General features: G+C 37.2%; 2 protein-coding genes across 2 annotated transcripts in view; one reads left to right on the top strand and one right to left on the bottom strand.

Moving 5' to 3' along the window:
- On the top strand, positions 1-21,873 carry LOC110048572 (nardilysin-like). The gene is made up of 42 exons (XM_089287256.1): positions 1-91; positions 1,477-1,750; positions 2,611-2,692; positions 3,113-3,213; positions 4,157-4,209; positions 4,674-4,747; positions 5,043-5,138; positions 5,290-5,327; positions 5,483-5,567; positions 5,998-6,055; positions 6,544-6,577; positions 6,736-6,775; positions 7,400-7,469; positions 7,782-7,859; positions 8,176-8,269; positions 9,169-9,195; positions 9,344-9,402; positions 9,843-9,897; positions 10,115-10,159; positions 10,369-10,428; positions 10,766-10,889; positions 11,051-11,083; positions 11,316-11,366; positions 11,811-11,854; positions 12,076-12,151; positions 12,468-12,519; positions 13,287-13,370; positions 13,879-13,945; positions 14,030-14,101; positions 14,639-14,694; positions 15,316-15,406; positions 15,963-16,031; positions 16,333-16,364; positions 16,883-16,925; positions 17,322-17,417; positions 18,303-18,350; positions 18,540-18,592; positions 18,782-18,865; positions 19,319-19,409; positions 20,185-20,301; positions 20,821-20,916; positions 21,140-21,873. Exons 1-42 carry the CDS (start codon positions 48-50, stop codon positions 21,335-21,337), a joined length of 3,144 nt encoding a protein of 1,047 aa, XP_089143382.1. The 5' UTR covers positions 1-47; the 3' UTR covers positions 21,338-21,873.
- Positions 21,813-25,355, bottom strand: part of LOC110048561 (neuropeptide FF receptor 2-like) — a 5,012-nt gene continuing 1,469 nt past the window's right edge. The window contains exon 2 of the mRNA XM_089287314.1: positions 21,813-23,653. Coding sequence (XP_089143440.1) covers positions 22,404-23,465 — 1,062 coding nt within the window. The 5' untranslated portion in view covers positions 23,466-23,653 and the 3' untranslated portion in view covers positions 21,813-22,403. The remainder of the gene's footprint in view (positions 23,654-25,355) is intronic.

A 25,355-nucleotide genomic window follows, 5' to 3' on the forward strand; every position in this document is an offset into this window, starting at 1 on the left:
CCTTTGCTTTGTCATACACGAAGCATCTACTGCTAAAAAAGAACAACATGGCGGCAATTGTGAAGTCGCCGAATGACCCCAGAGATTACAGGTAAAAATCGGCGTCTTTTCATTCATTCGTTCCTCTTTTTTCTCCTGTTTCGTAATCCAATTTATGGTTTAAAATTTTGAGAATGATCAGATTCACTCCTAGTGGGTCATTACAAAGAAGGTACCGGTGGATCAATTCCGTATTTTCACTGAAAATAACCATTTTTTACCGGGTATTCGATCGTATATTTTTAGAGAAGCTAAATGTGATTTTATAAGTGTAGATTTCCCTAGACTGAAGGTAGCCTTCATATATACTTGTTGGCTAGCAACACTGTGCCATTGTGGTGACTTCGGCCTTCTAAAACGGCGTTTATTTTTTTGTCTGATTGTTTGGGTGGGTTGTGAGTTCCGGTTTAATTTGGATAGCGGAAAGGATGTTGAAACCTTCTCAGTTATAAACAAGCTTGACGAAGCTTCAAAAGAAGTATACGACCATAAACACAGTGATCCATGTATTAAGTAAATCTTTAAATTTGCTCCAGTGTGAATTAGTTATTGGAATACACCCAGAGAAATTTTCAAATTTGTTGAAACATAATTTACATTTTGTTTTGCAGAAAACATCCATGTCCTTATTCCTTTTCCCGGCATAGTCAATCGAACCCAATCGAACTGACTTTTGACCAGACTCAATCGAACTCAATCAAACTTAATCCATGGATGGAGTGTGTTTGAGTTCAGCAATCGCACAAAGTTGAATGTTTGATTTCCAAACTGTTGATTTTTGTAAAATTGCTGTTGAAAATCAATAATGTTTTTCAAGGCTTGAGATACTTTGTTAGAACAAAATCAAACACAATCCATTGGACTGCGTTCGATTAAATTTGGTGTCAAACTCAATCAAACTCACACAAAGTTTGGTGTTTGATTTTGTTGGATTGCCTAACTCGATCAAACTCAATCCACATATTGAGTTTGATTGAGTTTGATTTTTGAATGTTTGATTGACTACATGTATGCTGGACCTTCCTTACAATGTTTTGTTGGTATGAATCCCACCCCACCAGAAATTCAATAGTAGTTTTTTAATTTTGGCTTCTGAGAGCCCACACCCCTTCAAAACTTTCAATTGTGACCTCTGGACAGTCGTAGCTTGGGTAGAGATATTTTCTTGAACCAATCATTGCAGATAACTCTTGGTTCTGCAGAATTCACCATTTGCCAGTGCCCATTATTATCATTACTCCTTGGTGTAGAAAGGCACTGTGACTCTGGCCAGAGCTTGAACCCCGATCGCTCAGTCTGGAGTCCAACACACTAATGATAAGGTCGCTACAACTCCCAATTACATATTTTCAGTGTCAGAACACTTATCAGAACTTAAATAAGATGAAATATGGAGTTGTCATTCAGTAATAATTTACTTAACTTTTTCTATTTTAGGGTCATACATTTAGAAAATGGTTTAACAGCACTGCTAGTATCAGATACACAATCAGTCACTCATCGCAAACACCATGACAGTGATATGTCAACAACAGATGATGAAGATGGGTGTAGTGAAGACCTTGATGACGAGAGTGATGTTGATGACGACGACGACGATGATAACAGTGATGATGGTGATGATGACATTGATGGAGTAATTGGCGAAGATCCTGATAGGGACCAAGAAAATGATTGTGAGAGATTGAGAAAAGCAAAAGATACAAAACTAGTAAGTTTCTCCAAATCATTTGCAAAAGCACGTTGAAATGAAATTCAGATAAAGGGTGCTGAAGAACTTGCGACATAGTGCAAGTTATCCCCCCCACAAACCGAATGAAATTCTGCCCTAAAGCTAGAGGTATTTTTGAAAATAAAAAGAGAAAAGGGGGCATGGCCCTCCTTAAATTCATCCTGAATGACCCATCTAGAAGGTGTACTGGTGCTATTAATATCCCTTCCCAAGGAGTGATGTATACCCTGTCACCTTCATTTCCCTTGACCCCACCAAGGGGCTACTTCTGTAAATTTCAGATACGTGTTTGCTGCGAAGAGTCTTACCCAGACCTCTTTTAAGGGTGAAGCAAATGAAAATTGATACCTTGTTTAAGGGAAAGAAACAAAAACTAAGAATATGTGAAGGGGCCAACTTTATTTCATTTCTGTAACATTGGAAGTTAACGGATAGTTCACTTTTAACAGATAATTTCTTTTCATTGAGCTGGGCATTTATGCACTGCAATTTTGACTGATACAATTTAGGTACCCTATCTGAGAGTCACACTGAGAGCACAGTGCCAATAGGGGCAAAAATGATACCCTATTTAAGGATCAAGAAGGTCAAAAATCCTACCCTATCCCGCGGTACATACGAAAATAGCCCATATATGGGAGTACCCCTTCCCCTCACCTGGACCTTTGACTTTTCAAAGCAAAAGAGGTGTCTTCCAGTTTTTAATATCTTTTTCACTGAGCGCTGTAAGTGTTAAAGAAGTATTTAATTTGTTGTTCATAATAATTATAGTGTACAAATGTTTATATATGATTGATCATTGATGTACATGTATCATTATCAAATTTTCTTTTTCTCAGTCTGCTGCAGCCCTTTGCATTGGCATTGGTAGCTTTTCTGATCCAGACCATGTTCCAGGATTAGCTCACTTCTTAGAACATAGTAAGAATTAAATACTAATTAATAATCATTATAGACTTGCATATCATTCACAAATTAAGATTCCTGTAAACCATGCCATGCTGCTGTCCTGCCTGTAGTCAGGGTAACTGTCAATCAACTTTCCATTACAGTCTAGCAACCTTTGGTCACTTGGTGCATTACTGTTATCGCTCATGTTGTTGTTTGTAATTATTTAAATATCATATTTCTGTCGGAGATGTATCCCTAGAGAGAATAGGCAATCGTTAAAGTTTACATTGACAATGTGTAGCGTGACATAAGTTTCTAAAAACTTAGGTTATGTTTACACGTACTACACATCCTTTGGCTACATTAATTTTGATGTGACCTAAAGGTTTTGAGCATGGCTTCGTGTTTTGACATCTGAAACTGAAAGCAGATTGCCTCTACTTTTTTCAGTGGTTTTTATGGGCAGTGAAAAATATCCTGATGAGAATGCCTTTGATGCTTTTATCAAGAAACATGGAGGATCAGATAATGCTTCAACTGATTGTGAAAGGGTATGTTTTTTTTAGGCATGCGTACCTAGTCGGGACAGGGGTGGGGGTGACTCCCATATGAAGAGAAGGATAGAAGGATAGGGGTACTTGGGGTACCTTTTAGGGGTTAAAAAGGTGGGTGTTTGTACATGTCGAGGTGTTCAACCTCAAAAGGGAGCTTTCACGGTATCTCTTAGGATATTTAAGCTGAAAAAATATCAGTGCCAGTTAATGTGTTGTATTAGAATTGGTACCCATTAGGGGTGAAAAAAAAATTTCAAGGCACGCCCACAAAACAGGATCTTGTTACCTCTTAGAAGTTTTTTTCAAAATTTCCATAAACAACCCCGGCCTTTTTATATGGAAGTTCCCCTGGTGTTCGTATAATTATGTAGAAAGTTCAAGGAGAGCACCACTTGTGATCAACCTTTATGTATCTAAAGAGCAATGCTTTGAATCAGTTTGGTTTGCAGCTGTACCCCAGGAATTAAATTGGATATGCAGTATGTCATCTCAAACTTGAGTGAAGTGACAGTGATGGCATTTTGAACTGATTTGTCTCAGTCTCCACTTACTTCAATGGCATGGCATAATGCTTTTAACATTTTTCCAGGCCTGGACACTTCAACCAGTGATTCAATTAATATATCGAATATGAAAGACTGTGTTTGACCACATTTTCAAAAATCAAATGGATATGAAATTCATCACACTATATTTTTTGGATTTTTAGTGCCTTTATACCATTTTGCCCATTGAAGACTGTAGTTACGACAGTCAAGAGGAACTTGTAGCAGCTGCATTTATGATACATGTACTTTACTAACTGCTAAATCTGTATATGTAGTTTTTTCTTATAACATAACAAAATGCCTTTTTAGCACACACCTAAGTATAAAATAAAATACAACTATGATTAATTAATATATCTGTACTGTATTTTTATTAATAATGCTCATTTCAGACCACCTTCGTCTTTGATGTCAGACGGAAGTACTTCAGGGAAACTTTAGACAGGTTCAGTACAAATTTATTTTAAAATACCACTTATGTTTATTTATCTATAAGCCGAGCTATTTTTTCAGAAATTTGAACCTTTGTCTGTTTTTACTCAGAACTTGTACTTGAAAGAGTAGAGTTTATAAAACAACAGGACATGAAATATTGCACTGACCTTCCTCTCCTCTCTCACTGGTTGAATCAAATGAAGTGGAGCCAATCAGACGGTTGTCAAAGTATTTTTTTTTTACTAAAAATTTTGAAAGTTAATTGAGTAGTAGCAGCTTTAACTAAGGGCAATGATTTATCACCGTCGTAATGTCTGCAAGTGCGTAAATTGATTGAGATTGTCATTATTCTCCTTTTTTACATAATAAATTATTAGAAATTTGGTGATGGATAATATTTTTGTGTGCTATGCCTTTGACAGTGGTTCAATAATGATAGCAGGTGGTATTTTCTTGTTCTCAAACTATGTACAGGTTTGCACAGTTCTTCATTTCTCCTCTTCTTAAAGAAGACAGTGTCGACAGAGAAATACAGGCAGTGGAAAGTGGTATGAAGTCAACTACTGTGTTATAGCATGTGTTTGTGATTTGTATACGATACCAGCAGGTTGGGTATGTTTGACAAGACTTTTGAAGAATCATAGTGAGAAACTCTTTGACCCCAATTTACAAACAGACATAATAAAAAAAATTCCAATTATAATTAAACATTGTTCTTCTCCCATCATTGTAGGAAGTACATGTAAATTGTTATGACAAGTCTGCCATTGGTAATGCTGTGGAGTTAAATTAAGAACACTGATTTACTGTTTTTGATTTTATGACTGTCATTTTATTTTGTAGAATTTAGAATGAGTTATCAGAGTGACTCTGTCAGGAAAATGCAGCTCCTTGCTTTGCTGACTGAAAAAGGTCATCCATTTGGAAAATTTCTGTGGGGTGAGTTGGACTAAAAATTTAATTTCAATTGTGTATGCTTGAGTTTTGCTCGTTATTCATTTCAAAGCTGTTTATTTGAAAATTTTGGAGTTAAAATATCTGGACTTCTATTGTTAAATATTAAAAATAAATTTAATTTCAAACATGTTAGGAAATGAAGAAACACTACAGAAAATTCCTAAGGAAAAGGTTAGCAAAAGTTTGATATTTTTCTGTAACATTTGTCTTCTTACACAAATTCAAACTGGCTACTTATTCAATTTATTCGAATTTGAACCAGTGGATCTGAAATGATTTGAATTATGTAGCTGACAAGTCATGTTTGGGTTTTGAAATGCTTACAGAATATCGATGTGAATAAATCTTTACGAGATTTTCAGAAGAGAATGTATTCTGCACAGTACATGACACTAGCTGTGATTTCAGGAGGTAGGACTAAAACATTTTGTGTAATTTAAAAATTAATAATAACAACTTATTGACTGAAAGTGAGGTCATTATGGGAAAATCTCAAACCGAGATCTTGCTGTATACGGCAAGGCTGAGGTTTGAGATTTTCCCGTAAAGACCAAATGTTTGAGGTTAATAAGTTGTTTATTATATGGCTTTTTGCTTTCGTTTTGCAGACCCATAATTGGCCCATGGCATTCTGTGAGAATAATGCTCCAGAATTGGCCAATCAGAGGGCACGTTACAGTATATTGGCTACAAACACAAGCCATATAATAATTTATATTAAAATTTATTGTTTGATGTTACCTTGTCTTCTTTTTAGTTGTTTATTTGGTAGCTAGTTAGCTATTCACTGAACATTGCATACTTTTACATCAATGTTGATCAAAACTGTCTTTTGTTTCAGAGTCTCTTGATAATTTGGAAAAGATGGTCCGAGAATCATTTTCTAAAATATCCAATAAGTAAGTGATGAAGTTATTTTTGTTACAGAATATAGACAGTCTGTAATCAAGTGTTCCAAACCTAAGTATTTTGATAAATTATAAATAACAATTATTGTTTTCTAACATAAAATCCATTAAATGGGTACTCTGTCTTTTATGCATAGAAACAAGAGAAATATTCATTAATCCTTATATGTAATGTATATACATGTATCATAATATTTTTTGGCCCTTTAAAAAGTTTATTTTGTATATTGTTTTCCCATTTCTATTGCAGTACCACTACTATTTACCTACATGTAACTGTCATTAATACTTTGTACTTAATAATTAAATAATAATTTCATAGTTTTCTTTGAGTTTTATGTGTATTGATTTATTTACATCTGGAGAACAAATTGTAAATTTTTCAACTTGCTACAGTTGACTGCACAGTTTTTATACTACAGGTACATTAGCAAGAGAATTATCGAGTGAATAATAATTTACTTTTAACTTATTCACAGCTCACAACCAAAGCCAAATTTTCAAGACTACACAGTGAGTATTATGAACAGTACTACACAGTACTACATGTATTAACTCTTCAGTGCACGAAAGTTTAATTTTTTTAAATGTAATTAATATTGATTCTATATATTTTGTTAATATATGTTGTTCAAAAATGAATAATTATTTAACTTAATAATTTGTTTCAGATCCCTTTTGATAAATCAAAATTTCATAAAGTATATAAAGGTAAGGTGAGGTTTAATTGCTATAACATAAATTATGAATAAAACACAACAGGTATTTTCAGCATTAGAGAACAGTATACATCACTTATTAGTCTGACTGTTTCAACTTCAACTAAGTTACTATTTTTCACATTTTCCCATATCACAATATCACAATATTGAAGACTTGTTTAAATACTTTTAACCAGACATGTTTGGTTTACAGCATTTCTCACTCCATAATGTACCACAAATTTACTGGTAACAAGCCACAAATTAAAGACAAATAATCATGCCTTGTGTGGCCCCGTAAAATGTCCATACCCTGCCCAAATAGGGTTATGGTAAATTCCAAGAACTAGCTACTCTCAAAAGCTAAAATTTCTTGAAAAAAAGTATGCACCTAAAGAGATTGGGGGGAGGGGTACAAACACGTTAAATAAAGGGAGTACTGCCAATCCTTTTATAATGGAATTTCCTGTTTAATATTGACACCAAAATGTCTTGTGTTCTAATTGTATCATAATATTTCTTCACCTTTCAGAAACGTATTTTTGTTCATAGATTCTTCAGCTATTTAAAGATAATTATAGTATAAATTTTTATTTTTCATAATTTTATATTTTTCACAATTTTATTATTGCAGTGATACCAGTGAAGGATGTACATCAGCTAGAGATAACTTGGGTTCTACCACCTCAGCAAAAGTATTACAGGTACCTGGGTCCTCCTTGCTAATAATATGCACACATTTCTTTCACTGTTAAATTTGCTACATGTTGTATAGGAAGCCAAGAAAATATCTAATCTTGATTAAATCCATGTAACCTATGTGCTCGACTGTATGTATTTTATATTTTGTGTGGAAATACATGTATGATGTCATTCTGTTACTATGGTTTACAGTGCATCCAAAATTTATGTTAAGAACACTAGTTAACTAAATTCACTTTAACAAGTAAAAGCATTTCCTTGAGCAAGTGAATGTCTTAATTCCTTAACTTACTGTGTTTATTGTTTTAATGTAGAATCAAGCCAATGCATTATGTATCCTGGTTAATGGGACATGAAGGACCAGGAAGTATTTTGTCACTACTGATAAAAAAGTAAGAGTTTTAATATTGTGCCTGTTAAATAACTTTTGTATAGCTCCCAAGGGATGGTAATCAAGTTTATTTCGTTAACAGTATCTGTGGCTAGGTTAATTTCAAGACGTTTTTGCACAAATGATGAAACTGCTAAGTAAGATTAGAATGTTATCAGTTTCAGATAAAGCAGGTGTATAAATATTTGGTTGATTTTGTTTGGCTTATTCGTTCAAAAAGACTAAACAGCTAACTTTTGCTTAACGTTGATCTTGAGGAGAGTTACAGACTTCAATGCACTGACGATGTTTCTTTCTTAACTGTTCTTGGTGTTTAGATCTTGGGCTGGCAGTTTACTTTGCGGCAATGGAGAATCTGGCCAAGAACACAACACTAGTTTTGCTTTTTTCCCATGTTTGATTAGTCTTACAGTAAGTCTGTTAACCAGTCACTGACATTATAGTTTCATGCTGGTATCAATGCCTTTGTCATTCCTCAAGTTCCTATCTTCTAATTGATGTTAGGCCTCCTTCAAATTCTAATAACCTAAACCTCCCTACCCGTCATCTTAGCCTGGGCTCTGGAGGCAAAAATTTACCATTACGCTCTCTTCTCCCAGCAAGTAACAACATACATGTAGAAACCTCAAAAAGTGAGACTAAACTTGTACAATGTAATCATCATGACATTACCTGATACACTTGTCATTTAGCTATAAAAAATTCGAAAAAACGTTTCTTAACAACATTTATTATAGAAATTTTTAAAAATGGTTAAAAAGGACATGACGTTTCGATGTTCGCGGACATCATTATTGGCGAGTACATTTTTTAATGTACTTGTTATTTACTTTTATTAATTAATAAAAACACTTAATTAAAGGTTGATGTGTACATTTATTGCATGGGTGAACTGATTTGCAATGAAAAGGAGTATTCTGATTGGTTCCCTTAGAGGTCCGAATAATACAAAATGCTAAGATGGGCCAGCCCACTCACTGATTAATTTTGGCAAATTGCTTTTTCAATTCATTGCAGAAAATAGACAGTTTTTGTAAAGTAGAAAGGACAATATTCTTTGGTTTGTTTCAATATTTGCAGGTTTATGGACCTCATTTTTGGCTTGATCCATAAACCTACAAGAAAAAAAAAAGAAAGAAAAAAAGGAACTCAACCAATATTTCTCCAATATGATGTTACGTTAGTTTAATAACATACATGTACACAATGTATGTACCAGTTGACTGATTAATTAACTGATACTGCAGGTATTTAGATGATTCAATAACAATTACATTTCATATTCCTTATTAATTTTGTACCTATTTCAGGATGAAGGCATGGACCACATTTTTGAGGTACAGTTCATGTTGTGTTGTGCTTATAGCTCTGTTAGTACTTGCAAAATTTTTGTTGGGGATGTTTAATTCATTCAAGAGTGAGTCTTTGCAAGAATCTCTACATTTGTAAATAATTATGTCAAGCAGTTAATTTCTTTTCTTCTAGATTTTGACTATTGTGTTTCAATATCTGGAATTACTCAGACAGAAAGGACCGCAGGAGAGGTTTGTATCAACAAAATAATATTACATCCTGACTCAAAAACACATTCATTATACATTCTTTTCTTGTGTGAAACATTAATGCGATATCCTCAGCTGTCTTCTATAGAATGTGTTGCTCTATAGCACATGTATACCTGTTGTTGTTTTGTTATTTGAGTGCCACAAAACCAAAACCAGTGGGAGCAATTACAAAAGCCAGACAAAAAACTCAATGAACTAAGTTTATTGTAAATTGAAGAAAATACATAGAACTGGTGTCAAGCGTAGGAAAATGTGTATGGTGTATGGTGATTGGTGTTGGTTAATTTCCCTCTGATTTGATGACCAAGTAGCACCAATTTTTTAAACCTATCACAGTAAAGCATATTCAAAGTGATTTCATGTTACTTTTTATACATGATTCCTTGAATGTGACTGGCTCATTATTTGTCAATCCATAGAATATACAAGGAACTTCAGACCATTGAGGAGAATGAGTTCAGATTTCGTGAACAGGTAAAAACAGTTATGGTATCATGGAATGAAATACAGTTGTTTACAGTAAGGTAAAGTCTGCATACAAGCCAAGTGGCCCATCAGGCCGGAGCTTATCCCGGTTTCTGTAGCATGAAGCAACCAGGAGTATTTCTATTCCCCCCTGGATGGGATGCTAGTCCATCGCAGGGTTACCCCCAGCAGTGGGTGAATGTTAATTGACTTCTGTCTTTTTCAGTGTGAGCCCTATGACTATGTTGAGGACCTTGTGGAAAACATGCAGGTACATTTTTTTTGGTAACAATACGTACTGATCAGCTGTCATTGGAAGTCAGAAACTAGCTTTTTTATGACTGGCAACTCCTGCAGTCTCAGGATTTTGTGTACATGTACATTATACTTTATATTTATTTATTAAGTATGTGGTTTTGGTCTTATTTTTTACTCTTACTATTTATTTTTTAAATTGGGTTTATGTATTATTTTTTACAGCTTTATCCCGAAGAAGATTATTTAACGGGAGATCAACTGATGTGGGAATTTAATGAAGAGGTAATTAAAAACAGATATAGGCAATGCTGTGTTCTTGTTTGTTTGGTTTTTTTTTTGGGAGGGGGGGAGGGGGCTATCAATTTTAAAATGTAACTCTTGGTAACTTCCAAATACTGATCGTTCTTAAAGATTACAATGTGTCGCTAACCAAGAGTGGGAAACTGATATATGATGAAAACAAAAATTATGTCGAAAACCATACAGTTGAATTGCAATTTTGAAATGAAAGCATAGTTTCTTTTAATTAGTTATATTTGTTTACTTCTGTATTAACTAAGTTCATGGCATTTTAATGTGTTTGATTTAATTAATCTGTTTTACTTGTTCTGTACATTAGGTTATTCAAAATGTCCAGAACATGCTTAAGCCAGAAAGGGCCAATATTTTGCTGTTGTCCAAGAGGTTCCAGGATGAATGTACTGATTATGAGCCTTGGTTCCAGACTCCCTACATCTGCTCAGGTTTGTTCAACTTTGAAATTGTCCTTTAGTTGAGGATTGAGTACTATTTCGATAGCAATTTTGCAGTTGAGAATATTCTTCTATCGAAATATTAAACTTCAGCTTTCCTAAAGAAGTCTGTCAATTGTTGGTTAATTGGTGTCCTGTCCTTTACTTTTCAGATATTGATCCACAGTGGCTTGAAAAATGGAAAAGTAAGAAACTTATGAAAGAAATGTTGTTATCCAGTTTAGACTGCATCAATTCTAGCAGTTGGATACCCTTCAACCCTAGGTTGGACAGAAAAAAAATGATTTAATTTATACACTAGTTGAGTATATCCAGATATTCTAAAACAGAAATCTACAGCGAGTAATTATTACTCGCTGCAGATTTCTGTGTCAGCTGATGAGCTGGATCTTCATCTTGTAATTCTATTTATTTCAGATCTGGAATTGAACCCAGAACTTCATTTTCCAGAAGAAAATAAGTTCATTGGTAAGTTTTTCCATCGATAATTGAGGTTGCATCAAAACGATATCACCTTACAGGGGGGTGCAGGATTTTTCAAGGGGAGGTGGATGGCAGGTATCTTTGGGTTGAAGAATCACCAGAAATACTAGCAAAGTCACAGAGTAGAAATTACAATGAGGTATCTGTTTAGAGTGTTTGCCTTTATTTTGCCCATAATATTCACAATTGTTTTCATTTTTTTTATTTTTTTGCTCCTCCAAAGTGGGGGTGACTAGCCATCCAATCCACACGCCCCTAAATCCGTCTTTGTTAATGTTTTTCTTTATTCTCATTACCTGTCTGCTGAAAAATGTATTGATTTTGTGAGGAGAAACTAGATTTTGATCACTCTTGACTTTGTTAACATTTCTACTGTCTTTATAATAATTATTACATGTATGTGTAACAACACTAATTGTTTTTCAACAGCCACTGATTTTGAAATCAAAGATCCTGACAGACCAGTTGGCGAGGTAATTATCAAAATGACTTTGGTGCAAGTTTGCTTTAGGAAACGAGATGTGAATATCTTTGAGAGTACCTCATCCAAGACAACATCATGTCTCCCTTTAGATGACGTAAACCATCAATCTCTTACTGGATTCAGTTTTCGAACTTTGGCTACGCGTCCTCTTCGTAAACCAGTAGCGAACTTCAGTTTCTGTTGGGATTATTCTTCTCTTTTTCTTTGCAGTTTCCAGAACTAGTCCATGACTGCCATCTCGGGAAGGTCTGGCACTCAAAGGACACAAAATTCAAAACACCACGAGGTTTGTCAGTAATCATTGATCATCATTGTTCGTTTGCTTCAAATTGCAGTATGGTAGAACGCTTGCCATCGAGCTCGACGTTTGTTCGTTTTATTTGTGCCATTTATAAATATGTTTACAAAATGTCAATCTATAAGGCAAGGAAGCCCATGAACCCAACTCCGATTTTATGACACAAAGCGAATACAGTCATCTCTCCCATCACCACAAGCCCCACTCCTTAAGGGGGTTACGGCTGTCTCGCTAATCACGACTGAATACCAATGTCCTTTTTTCTTCTGTTAACCTGGTAATTTTATCGTCTTTATATCTTCAGCCAGGTATTATTTTCACCTTATGTCGCCACTGGTAAACGCCACTCCTGAGAGGTAACATGGTTGATGTTCACATGTTCATCCTTGTTATATAAACAGTATTTAATTTACAATTTTCAGCCTACTAGTATTAATAGCCCTTCAAAAAGACTCTCTTCTAGGTGTTTGGATATCCGATGAAACACTTTTTCCCGTGTTTGATATATTACTTGCTGATTTAGGAGTAGTTTTTGATTAACTGACTAAATAGTCCAAATGCAGAGAGACAATTTCACAAAGTACCAATGTTATCGGTCATTTCATAATTATGTATTTGCTTTTGGCGTTTGTCAGTTAAATTGACTACTCTGCACTACCCGCTCTGACACATTATAAAGTAAGGCACACTTTGATTTAATTTGTGTTTTACACACTTCATAGCGTAGACAATGTTTTTGTTTCATTGGTTCGTTACAGGGTAACGCACACTTCGAGTTTGTGTTTAATAGTCACTCTGCTGAATAATGCAAAAACTTTTGTTATGTCTGATTGGTTCGTTACAGGGAAGCGCATAGTTCAATTGGCCACCCTACTGAATAGCGCAAACACTGTTTTTATGTTTGACTGGTACGTTATAAAGTAGCGCGCACTTGAATTTTGTGTTAAAAAGTCACTACCGAATTGTGCATGTATTGTTTATATCCGATTAGTACGTAACAGAGTATCGCACACTTAGTTTCAAATAGTCACTCTACTGAATAGCCCATTCACTGGTTTTATATCTGATTTGTATCTTAATGTTTCTTTTATTAGCGTCAATTTTATTTGATTTTATTTTTTAGCATGGTTCAATCCGACCTTTTTCTGAGTGTGTTGGAATATAACTTGAAGGAAATCGCGTATGCTGCCGATGTAGCTCAGTTAGGGTACGTTTTGATGGTCTATTCTCATAAATTCATAAATTCGGAATTTAATATTGAAGAAAATATTGGGTTGTCTATAGGAATGGGCTTGTGTTTGGATTAGATTTTGTGTCTAAACAAATATGAAGAATTCAGTCAGTAAACCACAAAGGAAACCTCTTGACATAGCTGGCAAGAGATCGCACAGCATGTACGGGGTGAATAGCTTTGGGAGTTTCTGCAGTGTGTCCATTTTTGGCATGAATTGACCCGCATCCCGTTAATTTTTTGCCCAAATATCCCATTAATTCCCATTGCAATACTGAACTATTTTCCTACTGTATATCCCGTTTTTTTCTGATCTAAATATCCCACATCCCATTATTTTCCCCCCAAATATCCTGTATCCCGTTGATTTTTTACCCAACTATCCTGCATCCCAAAACCCCTAAGGGCCTCACATAGGGTTTACGTTAAGTTCTTCCACTAAAATAAAGAGCTAGCTTGCGCTAAAACTAGTTTTAAATTCTAGTTATTCCATGACGGTCAGCGAAACGGGAATTATTCTTAAACTGGAAGGATTTAACCACAAATTAGCGGTAAGTGTCAAATATCTGTTATACCTCCCCCCCTCGTTATAACATGTGATCTGTTAATTACTGTTACTTTGTTACTTTCTTCAGCTGTTGTTTAACACGATCATTGATCACATGGCAAATTTTACTGTCAGTACTCAGACGTTTGAAATGGTCAAGGTAAGGTAGCTAAATATCTGTGTAGTGTATGTATTTATTTTAACATTTAATATCGTAATGAATAGAAACAAAGCGGGAGAATACTCTTATAGTTACTCTCATAGAATACGCTCATTTTACCAGTTAAGGCGGCTTCAAGATTTCCTGCCAGTGCACAGAAGTAAATCCCTTAATTGAGAGGATTTCAATTCTACCACTGCCCCATTCTTGACTGCCATCTACTTTACTTTCACGGCTAAGAGTGCTCTCGGAAAACTGTTCGCTTCTCGGAACAGATAATGTCCGCAGACAAATACCCAAGCATATTTCCGCGCCAAATGGAGGCTATTGTTTATGTATCAGTAAGGAATCGCTCAACCAATCAGATTGCTGGAAACTCTTTGTTCAGCTCTGCAATTATACTAATTGGGGGTATAACTGCCTGCGGTGAACTTACTGGGAATATTGTAGGCATAATCCTCATCGTCACTTACCAACGAGTTTGCTTCTAAGACTTGTCGCTATTTTTAAATGCTATTTTTCTATTTACACTTGTAGCGTAAGTTAATGAGGTCATACCGTAACTCGATCATCAAGCCACAAAAGTTAGTCAGGTATGAAAAGGCGAGTTTTTTTTTTATAAGTATATTTGGTTGTTTCTTGCATGGAGATGAATTTTTGCACAGTTAGTGTCACGTGACCAAGAGAGGACTCGATGTAGTCTCCTTAGGAAAATCATTGCTGACGTAATTGACGAGTTTGCGCAGAGAAGGCATCACGCTAGACACGAATTGACTACAAACATTTAAAGAGCTGGTGAACCGCATTAATTGGTGAACGTTTTTGGTGCTTTGGGTGTAACATTCGAGGAGAAATTGGCTTTCAAATCTGCAAAATAACGCTAATGAGCTCATGCATTCTTTATAAAATTGCGGCGAGGTTTTAAACCCGTATCGCAGAGAAAGTATTCAATACATCGGGCTCAAATTATTTGGAACAGTTAATCGTGTTGTGCTCTTTCAATATTCAGAACTAATGTCAATGTAACTATCAGAAACTGTATCGCTTAAGCTAATGCGGCAAATAATGTAAACAAAGATTCTTCTATACAAAGTGATTTGTCTGACTAAATTCGTTCTGCATTACGTGTGCATGTGAATTAAATTAGAGAGAAAATGGGTAGCTACACTGTAAAAGCTGTGTATGGATTTGTTTTTGTTGGTTTTGTTTTCTAGGTCTGTTCGCCTGTCCATCTTGCAACATGTCAAATGGACAACTGTTGACAAGCGGAGCGTCATTCCCGATGCCACAGTGGAGACTCTTCGAGTACGTATACATGTAGTAACTACTTTCCGTTGATAGCAATTTTCATGATAGTCCATAAATTTTCGCAGTTGTTAGTCACCGGGGTATTTGCTCAACTTGAAGTGATCCTTCCATTTGTTGAGTAAGAAAATTCTTTGAACCGTAACTAAATTTAAGAATTATTCTAAGAATTTTCAAAATGTTGAAAAGGGATCGCAGCTTTAGAATTGTCAACCTGCAAGCAGAACGTTTTCCTACGGTACATATGAAAAGGCTCTGCTCGCAGGGTTTAGAAGTGTTTTACTTGGAGAGAAAGTGCAGAGACATGTTTTGCTGCTGTATGGTTTTAGGAATGACTGAAATAGCTTGAAACTGGAAGCTGTGGGTGCGAATTTGTCCTCTCAAACCAGTAAACAAGAGCACGGGTTACCGTCCGTTACTGATGTAGAGGTTATTAGTTGGTACAGCTAAACCTGTTTAACACAAAGCTAAACCTGTTTAGCGGGAATATACAAGATTTTACGTCGCAGCGCATGTAATATATATTCACAGGTCTTCAATTTTCTTGTCGTTTCAGCATTTTGTATCCTGTTTTAAGTCAAAGTTGTTTGTGGAGAGCTTGATTCAAGGAAATATCACTTCGCAGGTACAGATATAGCCTGCGTCGCAGACGCTACATGCCGCCATTATTTACAGGGTTAAATTTTCTTCTGCCACGCAGTCTGGTGTAGATATGGCTTACAACCTGTAACGTAATTTCTCTACAAATTGCTAAATTCGCACATCTCTTTTCTTGTATCCGGATTTGGTGATAACTCTTGTTCATATTGTTAGATCCAAAATACACTGTATTAACTGTATAAACACTCGTTTCTAACGTAAATCTTGCTGGTCATGTTCTGTGTTACATTGTACCATTCGCATTTTTGTTTGTTTTTCCCTCCTAGGAAGCGATATCCTTGCAAGAGCAATTGTATAGGTAAGTCGAAGGTTGGTTATTTTTTCGAACGTCGTTGTCAGTGTGAGGATCCCGCAGCAAAAAAGACAACCAGCTACAGCCATGAAGACAATGACAACAACAGCGACGACGACAACAACGACAACAACAACAACAACAACAAAATTTTGCTACTCGTGAAGGGTGTTGTGAAAAAGCAGTGCCAACCCACAATTATGTAACAAAGATGGTACGAGGCAAGGAAAGTTACCTTGTCCTTTTACCCCTCTGACTGATGGTCCCCATACTAGTATTGCTCATATCAGTCTACAAGGGGTTTGGAGAACCACATTTCCCCGTCAGGAAAGTAACCCACCGGGGAAATCGAATTTCTGTGATCTTTTTGATAATAATAATTTGTTTGATCTTTTTTGACACTTTTAGCCCCCCTTACAAGCCTTCATTGAATTATCGATTTATAACATAACTTTAAAAGCGAAACGGTCACTTCATTTAAAAAATGAACTTTTGTTAACTTATCCATTGAAATTTGCTTGCAGTAAACTGCAGTTTATGCCACTCAGCAGTTGCCTTCGTCTCGAGGTAAGCATGTTTATTAAGGGGCTTGGTTATGATCTTGTGAGGTACAAACTGTGGTAAAACCTTTCCACAACGGCCACCTTGGGGACAGAGTAAAGTGGCCGTTCTGAAGAGTTGTGGCTGTTATGGGGAGGTAGAAGAGTGGTATACAGGGTTCGTACGGGTCCTGGAAAACCTAGAAAGTGCTGGAATTTTATTGTGGCATTTCCAGGACTGGAAAGTTCTTGAAAAGGGTTACTGGTCCTGGAAAGTGCTGGAAATCTGTTAAGCGCCAGTTTAAACCAGTCGATAGTCGCAGTTTACACTGTTTGCAAAGCCAAAGCAAACGTGAATAACTTGTCTTCTCTAAAGTGAAAACTGCTCTATATTCTTATGGATTATGGATTTTCTTGTTGTAAGATTCGAGTGATCCAGTTACCAGAAGGTGAATGCATCTGCCGTGTGATGGGATTTAACAAGGACGATGATAACACCGTCGTAACTAACTATTACCAGGTATAAACAATAATCTAGCTAAGCCATCACGTGACCTACTTTTCATAAAATTATGAGCTATAACTTAACGAATGCCAGAAATGGAAAAAGCATGTCGAAAATATCAAAATGGCCAAGTTTGAGGCCCCCATCATCAGAGAATGAGATATTTGACGGTCTGAATTTTTGAAAGAATAAGAAGATTTGTATGTAAAAAGTTGTTGGAGAGCAAGACCTTGTTCTCCAGCAACATTTTCCATACAAATCCTCTAAATTGTCCGAAAATTCAAACTGTGGTATAAACTTATTCGTTAATTCCTGGGGCCTCAAACTTGGCCATTTTGGTATTTTCGATGCGCTCTTTCCATTTCTGGCATTCTTTAAGTTATAACCCATAATACAAAATTTTTTAAGGAAAAATTTGGTGACGTGACCCCAGCTGCCAAGGGCCTATACATCAGTAAGCAACCCTCTGTCTTGTGTCGATTAATGTGAAACTAGCTTTTTTTTCCTAATGAAGCCAAATTATCGTAACTAATTATCGGCCTTATGCGCCTAATGGCGCGCAGAGACTTGACGATAACTAAAGGAAAGCCCGTGTTGACCACTCCCCTTAATTTTCTTCGTTCCCCGTGAGACATAAGGTAACAACAGTACCTCTCCATTAATCCCTATATTACGCATCATGTTTTGTCTCGCCCCGTGCGAATTTTAGAAAACTGAGCTCAGCCATGTCAGTTTGTTCTTCCTAAAACCCTGCGTCTCATTTTTTTTTTTTCATTTCGTTCGTTCGTTCATTCATTTGTTTTTACGGGCCCTCCTGTGACACTCTACTACAGACCTTATCGTTTGGTTGTATTGCTTTTTTTCCCCATCCAATCACATAAATCTTTGTTTATTATTCAGTCTGGTCCGGCCACCGTGGAAGAATTCACAATCATGGATCTTTTGCTGGTATGTTGTTGACACTGTCTGTTGTTTGTTTGTTTGTTGTTCCAGTATGATGAAAACGACTCTCAAACTGGGCATAATGGGGGTTACTTCACGCTAATTTTGCATAACCCTCTTTTGGCTCTATTTTTTTGGCTTGAGTGCAGCATGTCTTTCTGATCTTATTTATGAGAGAATTCCAACTGTTTTCAGATGAAAATGGAAGAACCATGCTTTGATGTCTTACGCACTCAAGAACAGCTGGGGTAAGGCAGCTCATTTTGGTGTAGTACAGCACACAGAACTAATCTGCTATAATACAAAATTTTTAATTTTGAAGACAGGATCACGATTAGGCATTGTAATCCGACTCGATCAAACGCAATATATAGCTTTGTTGAGCGCGCTTGCTGGTTGTGACTCACTCGCTTATTTTTTTTCCCCTTTTTTGCCAGGTACTCTGTGTTTTGTTCTTGTAGAAACACATTTGGAGTTGTAGGATTTTCAGTCACTGTTCAAACGCAAGCGGGAAAATTCAGGTATCGGTTGCCACCATATTTTAAACGCTTTGTCATTCTTTAAAGACCAGCGATATTGCGGAAGTTGAATTAGAGCGTCAGGTTAAATTCGAGCTGAGCGTGCGAGGAACACGAGGACAGACGAGATGAGTGTGAGGGCAGTGCGAAATGAGCGTGCGAGGGAACTCGAGATGAGCGCGAGGTCAGTGCGAGGTGAACGCGAAGAATCGATGACATAAATATGTTTTGAGGGCCACTGGTTGATTAGTGCTTTTATATTATATATTTAATTACGAATAGGATATGAGCACGAGAAGAGCGTAAGAACGCGACCCTCGTACAGAGAAATATATAAATCGGTGATTTCTTTATAACACCGAGTAAATCTTAACGCATTAAACTTTAGAGAACCGTTCTTTTTGGTTATTTCTTCATGTTCGGCCCACTATTAACAAACTAATGCTTGTATTTTAGTGCAGAACATGTCGAGGGTCGAATTGACGCATTTTTAGATGAATTTGGTGACACTTTACGTGCTCTTTCAGACGAAGACTTCAAGAATCAGGTAAACAACTGTTCTGTCATATATATATTTCAGTTCATAACTTTATATATCCAGGTGAACGTTTTCAGTGGGAAAGCCCTGAAAAAGGCTACACGATTGGCTCAAAAACTCGCGCTACTTTGTCATCCAATAAGAGGAAAAGCAACACCAATCGTACTCGCTCGGAGCTACGTCACGGTTTGCACTTCTTGAAAAGTAGAGCCTAAATTTTTCAATTTCACGTTTATAATCCGTGTCAATCTCCTCCATCCTTAACCATCCTTGTTCCTTTATGGTTTAAAATGGTCTCTTTGTTTTTCCATCATAGTAAACTATTATTTTCAGGTTACCTTCAATTTGAAGGTAATTTTGAAAGTGGCCAAAATAACCCAAAATACCGTGACCGAGCTCCTTTAACTTGGAAAAAAATGTAAGAATTTCAGGTCACAATGGGTAATTATGTGGCTAGCCTTACATACGTATGTTTCGTCCCTGCCAAGGGACCCATCAGAGACCTTTCGGCTAACTCGTCCAACATCCAACACTTGTCCACGTTTGAAATCCCGCTAACATCCAAATGATGGTGGAAACTGGCCTTATATCACAGAAGGATTCCCAGTTGAGTAATACGCCTTTAACCCTTGCCTCATGTCAGCTACATGTATTTGCTTGGAGATTTGATTGATTCACTTTGGATTCCTTCTTACGGCAATCTAATGTAAACCGCTCTAAGGTTATTTCTTGAACGTCTTTTACTTGAGCTGAAATTGTTGCTCAATATTGTTTCCCTCACAAGGTGGACTCGCTTATTGAACTGAAGGAACACGAGGATCTTAGTTTGGCAGACGAAGCCGACAGAAACTGGACTGAAGTTTTGGATCAGACCTACATCTTCAACAGAAAACGACGAGAGGTGAATAAAACCTGTATTGTATATAAGAACTTTACACAAGACTTTCCGAACCTAAAATTGATGTAAGGGACATTTAGACTGGGCTACGAGTACGAGACTGAGTATGAGTACGATTTTCAAATTTCAAACCGGTGACTTTTTCAGAGCCCTTGCTTTTCATATTCGTTTTAGGCAGAGAGGGTAATTCATGGGATGAGAAGGGTGTGCAACGTGATAATGTGAGGACTACAAACTAGAATCGACCATTTCCAAGTTACCTTGTGCCTCTGTTTCAAAACGAGTCTTGGTGCGAAACCGTTCATATGGTTCATTTTCACGCAGACTCATTTTCATATGAAAGGTTATGCACGAAGACTCGTTTCGAAACAGAGGCACAACGTAACTCAGAAATGGCCGATTGAAAAGTCGTCAGTCCTCGTAAACGATCTCGTGCTCATATCTAAATTCCTCTAATAGCGTACCCAACGCAATCGTAAGACTGACTCTAATTTGCATGTTTGCTTTTCGCTATTATTCCAGGTGGACAGCTTAAGAAAACTGAGCAAAGAAGATCTTTATCAGTGGTTCATGTCCCACAGGAAAGGTGGTGATAAATATAAGAAGCTAAGTGTTCAGGTGGATGTTTGACTTTTCATTCATGTGTATTATACTTCATGCTTGTTATAGCTTTATTTCGCTGACATTGGTCCCCTCATATAAGGCGCTATGCAACTTTCTCTTTAGCTATAATTTTCAAAGCTAAACTCGTTCACATACTTTTAGTCCTCAGTCCTGATTCTTCCACACTGCAGACTACGCAGGCTCAGTTACTAAGATGTGTAATCGAATTTTCCCACAGATCATTGGGTCAGGGCAGTGCGAGACGCGTGCCTGCGCAGACATGGCTGTAGACGCGGATAGTGGCCTGGGTAATGATGATGACTGGCAGATTCGTCCTGTTCCTGTTGACACTTCCGGTAGCCAGGTCCTTTGCATTAAGAACATTTCGGAGTTCAAAAGAACGAGAGCTATTTTCCCAGTGGTCAAAATTAAGTGAAGGAAATACTAGACAAGAGCAGGAACGATGTAAAAGAGAGAAGACTTGAAGTGGAGAACAGCAGTCTCGTGAGGCGTGACTAGTGGACCATCTAATAAACACTGATTCAAGCATCGGTTCCCTCCCGGTCACGCATCTATACTGAACCTATCGTGACAGTTAAGGTGGCACGCCATGTTTCGTTTTGCTAACAATGCTTTAGGAAAAGAAATGTAAGCAAAACGCAGCGCTTTAACGTTATGAGGCGGCCCAGAGAACGCCTTTGAAGGAGACTAGGGCAAGACTGGCGTGTGTATCTTTTTACCCGCCAGTCGTATTTCAGTAAAACACAAAATGTTTTTGGGAGGAAGAATGTGCAACAACCTCTTAACTAGTAACGTAATTATTCTTACCGTGTACGTAAGAGGATTCTCAGCTAAGAAAATTTCATTCTGCCGCGGAAAAACACCCGTGAATTGCTGAATATAGACATATATGAGATGAATTAACGTGTTTATTTATTTAATATACGATTAAAATGACTGGAAAAAACTCTACCTTGTGTGCCAGCTTTTGTCTCGAATGAAAGCAGGGAAAACGTCTGCTGATAAGGGTAGAGAAGAAGCAGACCAATTTCTTTTTCAATTAGTTCTAAAAAAGTAAAGTTTTTTAATGATATGTTGTTTTCCGGTAATGAGGATGCCTTGTTGTGACCTGTTTTAAGAGCCTTAAACTTTGATGATTTTATTTGGTTTGTGCCAGTGGGCGGAAGCATTTTGATTCCTTCTAACCAATCAGAAGAACACAGGGGTGGTCACGAGGACACCGAAACCTTACACGACAGCATGACGTCAAAGTGATACTTTCTGTTGCCTAGCAATTTTTCACAAAAACCGTGGGCTCATAAAAATAGCGGTACATTGTCATGGATTTGGCATAGAAAACGTTCAATATTTCATCCGCTACTAAGAGCAACATTTACAAATATAAAACAGAAAAAGAGAACAAATGATTAGTTTACTTGGCGCGCGTAACCTCGTTTCCATGCAGAATGCTTGTTCTGGGAAAGAGGCTGGACCTCCCGGTGTTAAACGACAGTTTTGTGTGAAAAACTACTTTTGCCGCGAAAAGAAAACGTCTCCATCTCCTCCGCTGAAGGTTCGTTTGTTCGCCTCCTCTGCGAACTGGTTCTTGATTCATCATTTCGGAATTCGTAGCAAATGGATAGAGGACGTAACAGATACTTTACAAATCCATGTCGCAAGTGTTTCGTAAGAGCTCCGTAGATCACTGCATTTAGGCAGCTGTGCAAGATGGCCAAAATGTCCGAAAATCGGAAAATGATGTCCGAGATTTCGACCCCTCGTTTGCCGCCAAAATCCAACGACATCCACGCGAGGTGAACCGGTAACATGCAAAATGCAAACAAAATAACAATTGTTAATAAAACCTTGATGATCTTTATATTCTCCTTTCGAACTCCTCCAGCCGAAACCTCGCCACGTTTAGTAACCGACGCTCGCCGAACTTTGGTTCGTGTCAAATCGATACCGATTCGTATGTAGGCGACGGCTATCGTCAACAAGGGTAACAGATATTGCAAAATGAAGAGAGCTACGGTATAGCCTCGCTTAAAACTGATGCTGGGCCAGTCCTCATAACATGTGCTGCCGTGGAAATCTTCTTTGAATTTTGAGGCGACTATTAGCGGTGTTGCTACCACGAAGGAGAGGAACCATATCGTTGAGATCCACAACAGGACAGTTTTCTTACAAGGCGGGAGCTCAAAAGGATGAAGGAGCACTTTGCAGCGATAGCACGCCATGGAAGTGATGGTGTAAATACTTGAACAATACGAGACTGTCACCATCGGCCATACAAACTTGCAATAAAACCGAGAACCAACAAACCCGATCAACTCCACGTAGATCAACGGTGGCAAACAGAAAACGATCAGGCAGAGATCGGATACACTGAGGTTCAACACGAAAAAATCGTTCATGCGTTTTCTCGTCTTTCTCCTGATTATAATGACCACTACCAATAGATTTCCCGTGAGGCCAACAAAGAACGTGATGAAGTAGACTGCGAGGTTAACGGTTGTTTGCAAGGCGCTTGATGTGGTGTGATTGGCGGACGTGCCGTTCATTGCGTACGTGAGGTAGATGATCGGGTGGGTTAGTCGTGAAAATCCATACTCAAAATCGTTTCGTTCGGAACAAAGTCTCGTTGGCTTACGATCTGCTAGTTGGCATGTCTTATGCTGCTTTCACTCGAGTCCACAGACGTGGGAAAAACCCATATGTGGCTCACAATTCTGTTGCCAAGTCGTATCCACTGGAAATGAAGGATGGGTGACAGTTTTAAGGCGAAAATTGCATTATATATTAAACGCGTTGGAGCGAATTGGCACTTCCAAATGGCGTTAAAATTCACACACTAATAATTGCGCGAAGGAATATAACCTCTAATGTTTCATGCACTCGAGTTAACACCGCTGTCTTTTACGTTAGTGATGACACGTATAGAATAATTACCTCTTATGCACGCATTGATTTCTGTTTACACCGGAGAAGCCCTTGTAAAAAATGGAAACCAATAATTCCTAGCTAATATTTAGTTAAGGTTGCCCTATTTTTTCATTTTGTTATCACGGACGCTTAAAAACGACAACTGGTTTTTGACGCCGATTAGTTTACGATATCTGTTCTCCGCGGAAACCAAAACGCATCAAAAATAATTTTTTTCTCAAGACGTTAATTAAAATTTGACACGACAGACCGGTTGCTAGTCTGTACGTTGCCTTTGTTTTCTTTTTGTTTTTGTGGGAGTTCAATAAAAGTTTTAATTTTGCATGTGAGATCGACAACCTTGATTACATGTGCTACCGACGGAAACCCAGCCAATGTATTTACAAATTAAATATACCGGGGAAAAGCCCCAAAGACGTTTTCAATCATTGTGAAGTTGAATGAGAACCGATGTGCCCAATTAGAGATTTGACGTCTTTATAAACGAAAACGACTGGCGTTTATTGACTTTTAACCCATTCACTTCTTGAGAAGAGTAAAGAAATCATCATCATACACAATAAGCTTACAGGTTCCAGATCTTGGCAGAAGCTAGATAATACGGTAACTATAGAATTTAACAAGTCCAGCCTGCGGACATTATCTAGTTGTTTTTTCCGGTTTTCCCAAATGAAACTTCGTATAAGCCAATCGTTCTTTCGGCAATTAGATCTCTCAAAGGCTTTCTCGTTGATAACCCTTGTTAAATTTAATTGCGAATCCTTAATGTCTTTCAACTCAAGTTTTAATATCGTTTAAATTTCTCGGCAATATTCCAATATGCCTTTTCGTGTGAAATCTGTGTCAGATAAAATCTGAGTGATATTGGGCCTGATCTTTACCAGTGGAGTTTTTCAGTTGTCGAAAAGAAGTCTCCACGGTCAAACTCAGGCATTACACAATCATCAATGTGATCTTACAAAATAGGATGTGATTTCAAAAGCAATTTAAACTGGGGAACGACGAACAAAGAGTAATATTAAATTAATATCATAGAGATTATTAATTGTATTTTCATTGGGTGATTTGGGTATAAATGGGTTTTCTTTTGAGGCTCAATTTTCGTAAGATAGACTTTTTTCTTTACAACAATTAACCACTGTTGAATTCGTAGGAAAAGCTCTCAAGCGAAACAAATGTTTCGGAAGCTGTACCTGTAAACAACGATGGAGCTGTGGAAAGGTTTCATCATCTTAAGAGAAGTAAGCATTCCGGGAATTTAGCCTGGGGTTTTCTTACACAATTAGTCATTATGCTCGGCCCCTTTGAAAGGCTTAATACGAATGTTTAGATTATCATGATTGAATAAACAGGCAGTTCAGGGGTTTCTTGACTCTAGGTATAGGGGAATATTTTTAAGGAAATTACAATATTGGTGGGAAGGGGGAGTCCCATGTAAAAAGGTCGGGGGGATCCTCGTCGTCTCCCTTAGCAGGGGGGGGGGTGTGGTAAATCACGGATCTCGGTCT

The sequence above is a fragment of the Orbicella faveolata genome, unplaced genomic scaffold, assembly GCF_042242905.1.
Source record: "Orbicella faveolata isolate gen_17 unplaced genomic scaffold, um_ofav_v1 contig_14, whole genome shotgun sequence".
NCBI classification, from domain to species: Eukaryota; Metazoa; Cnidaria; class Anthozoa; order Scleractinia; family Merulinidae; genus Orbicella; species Orbicella faveolata.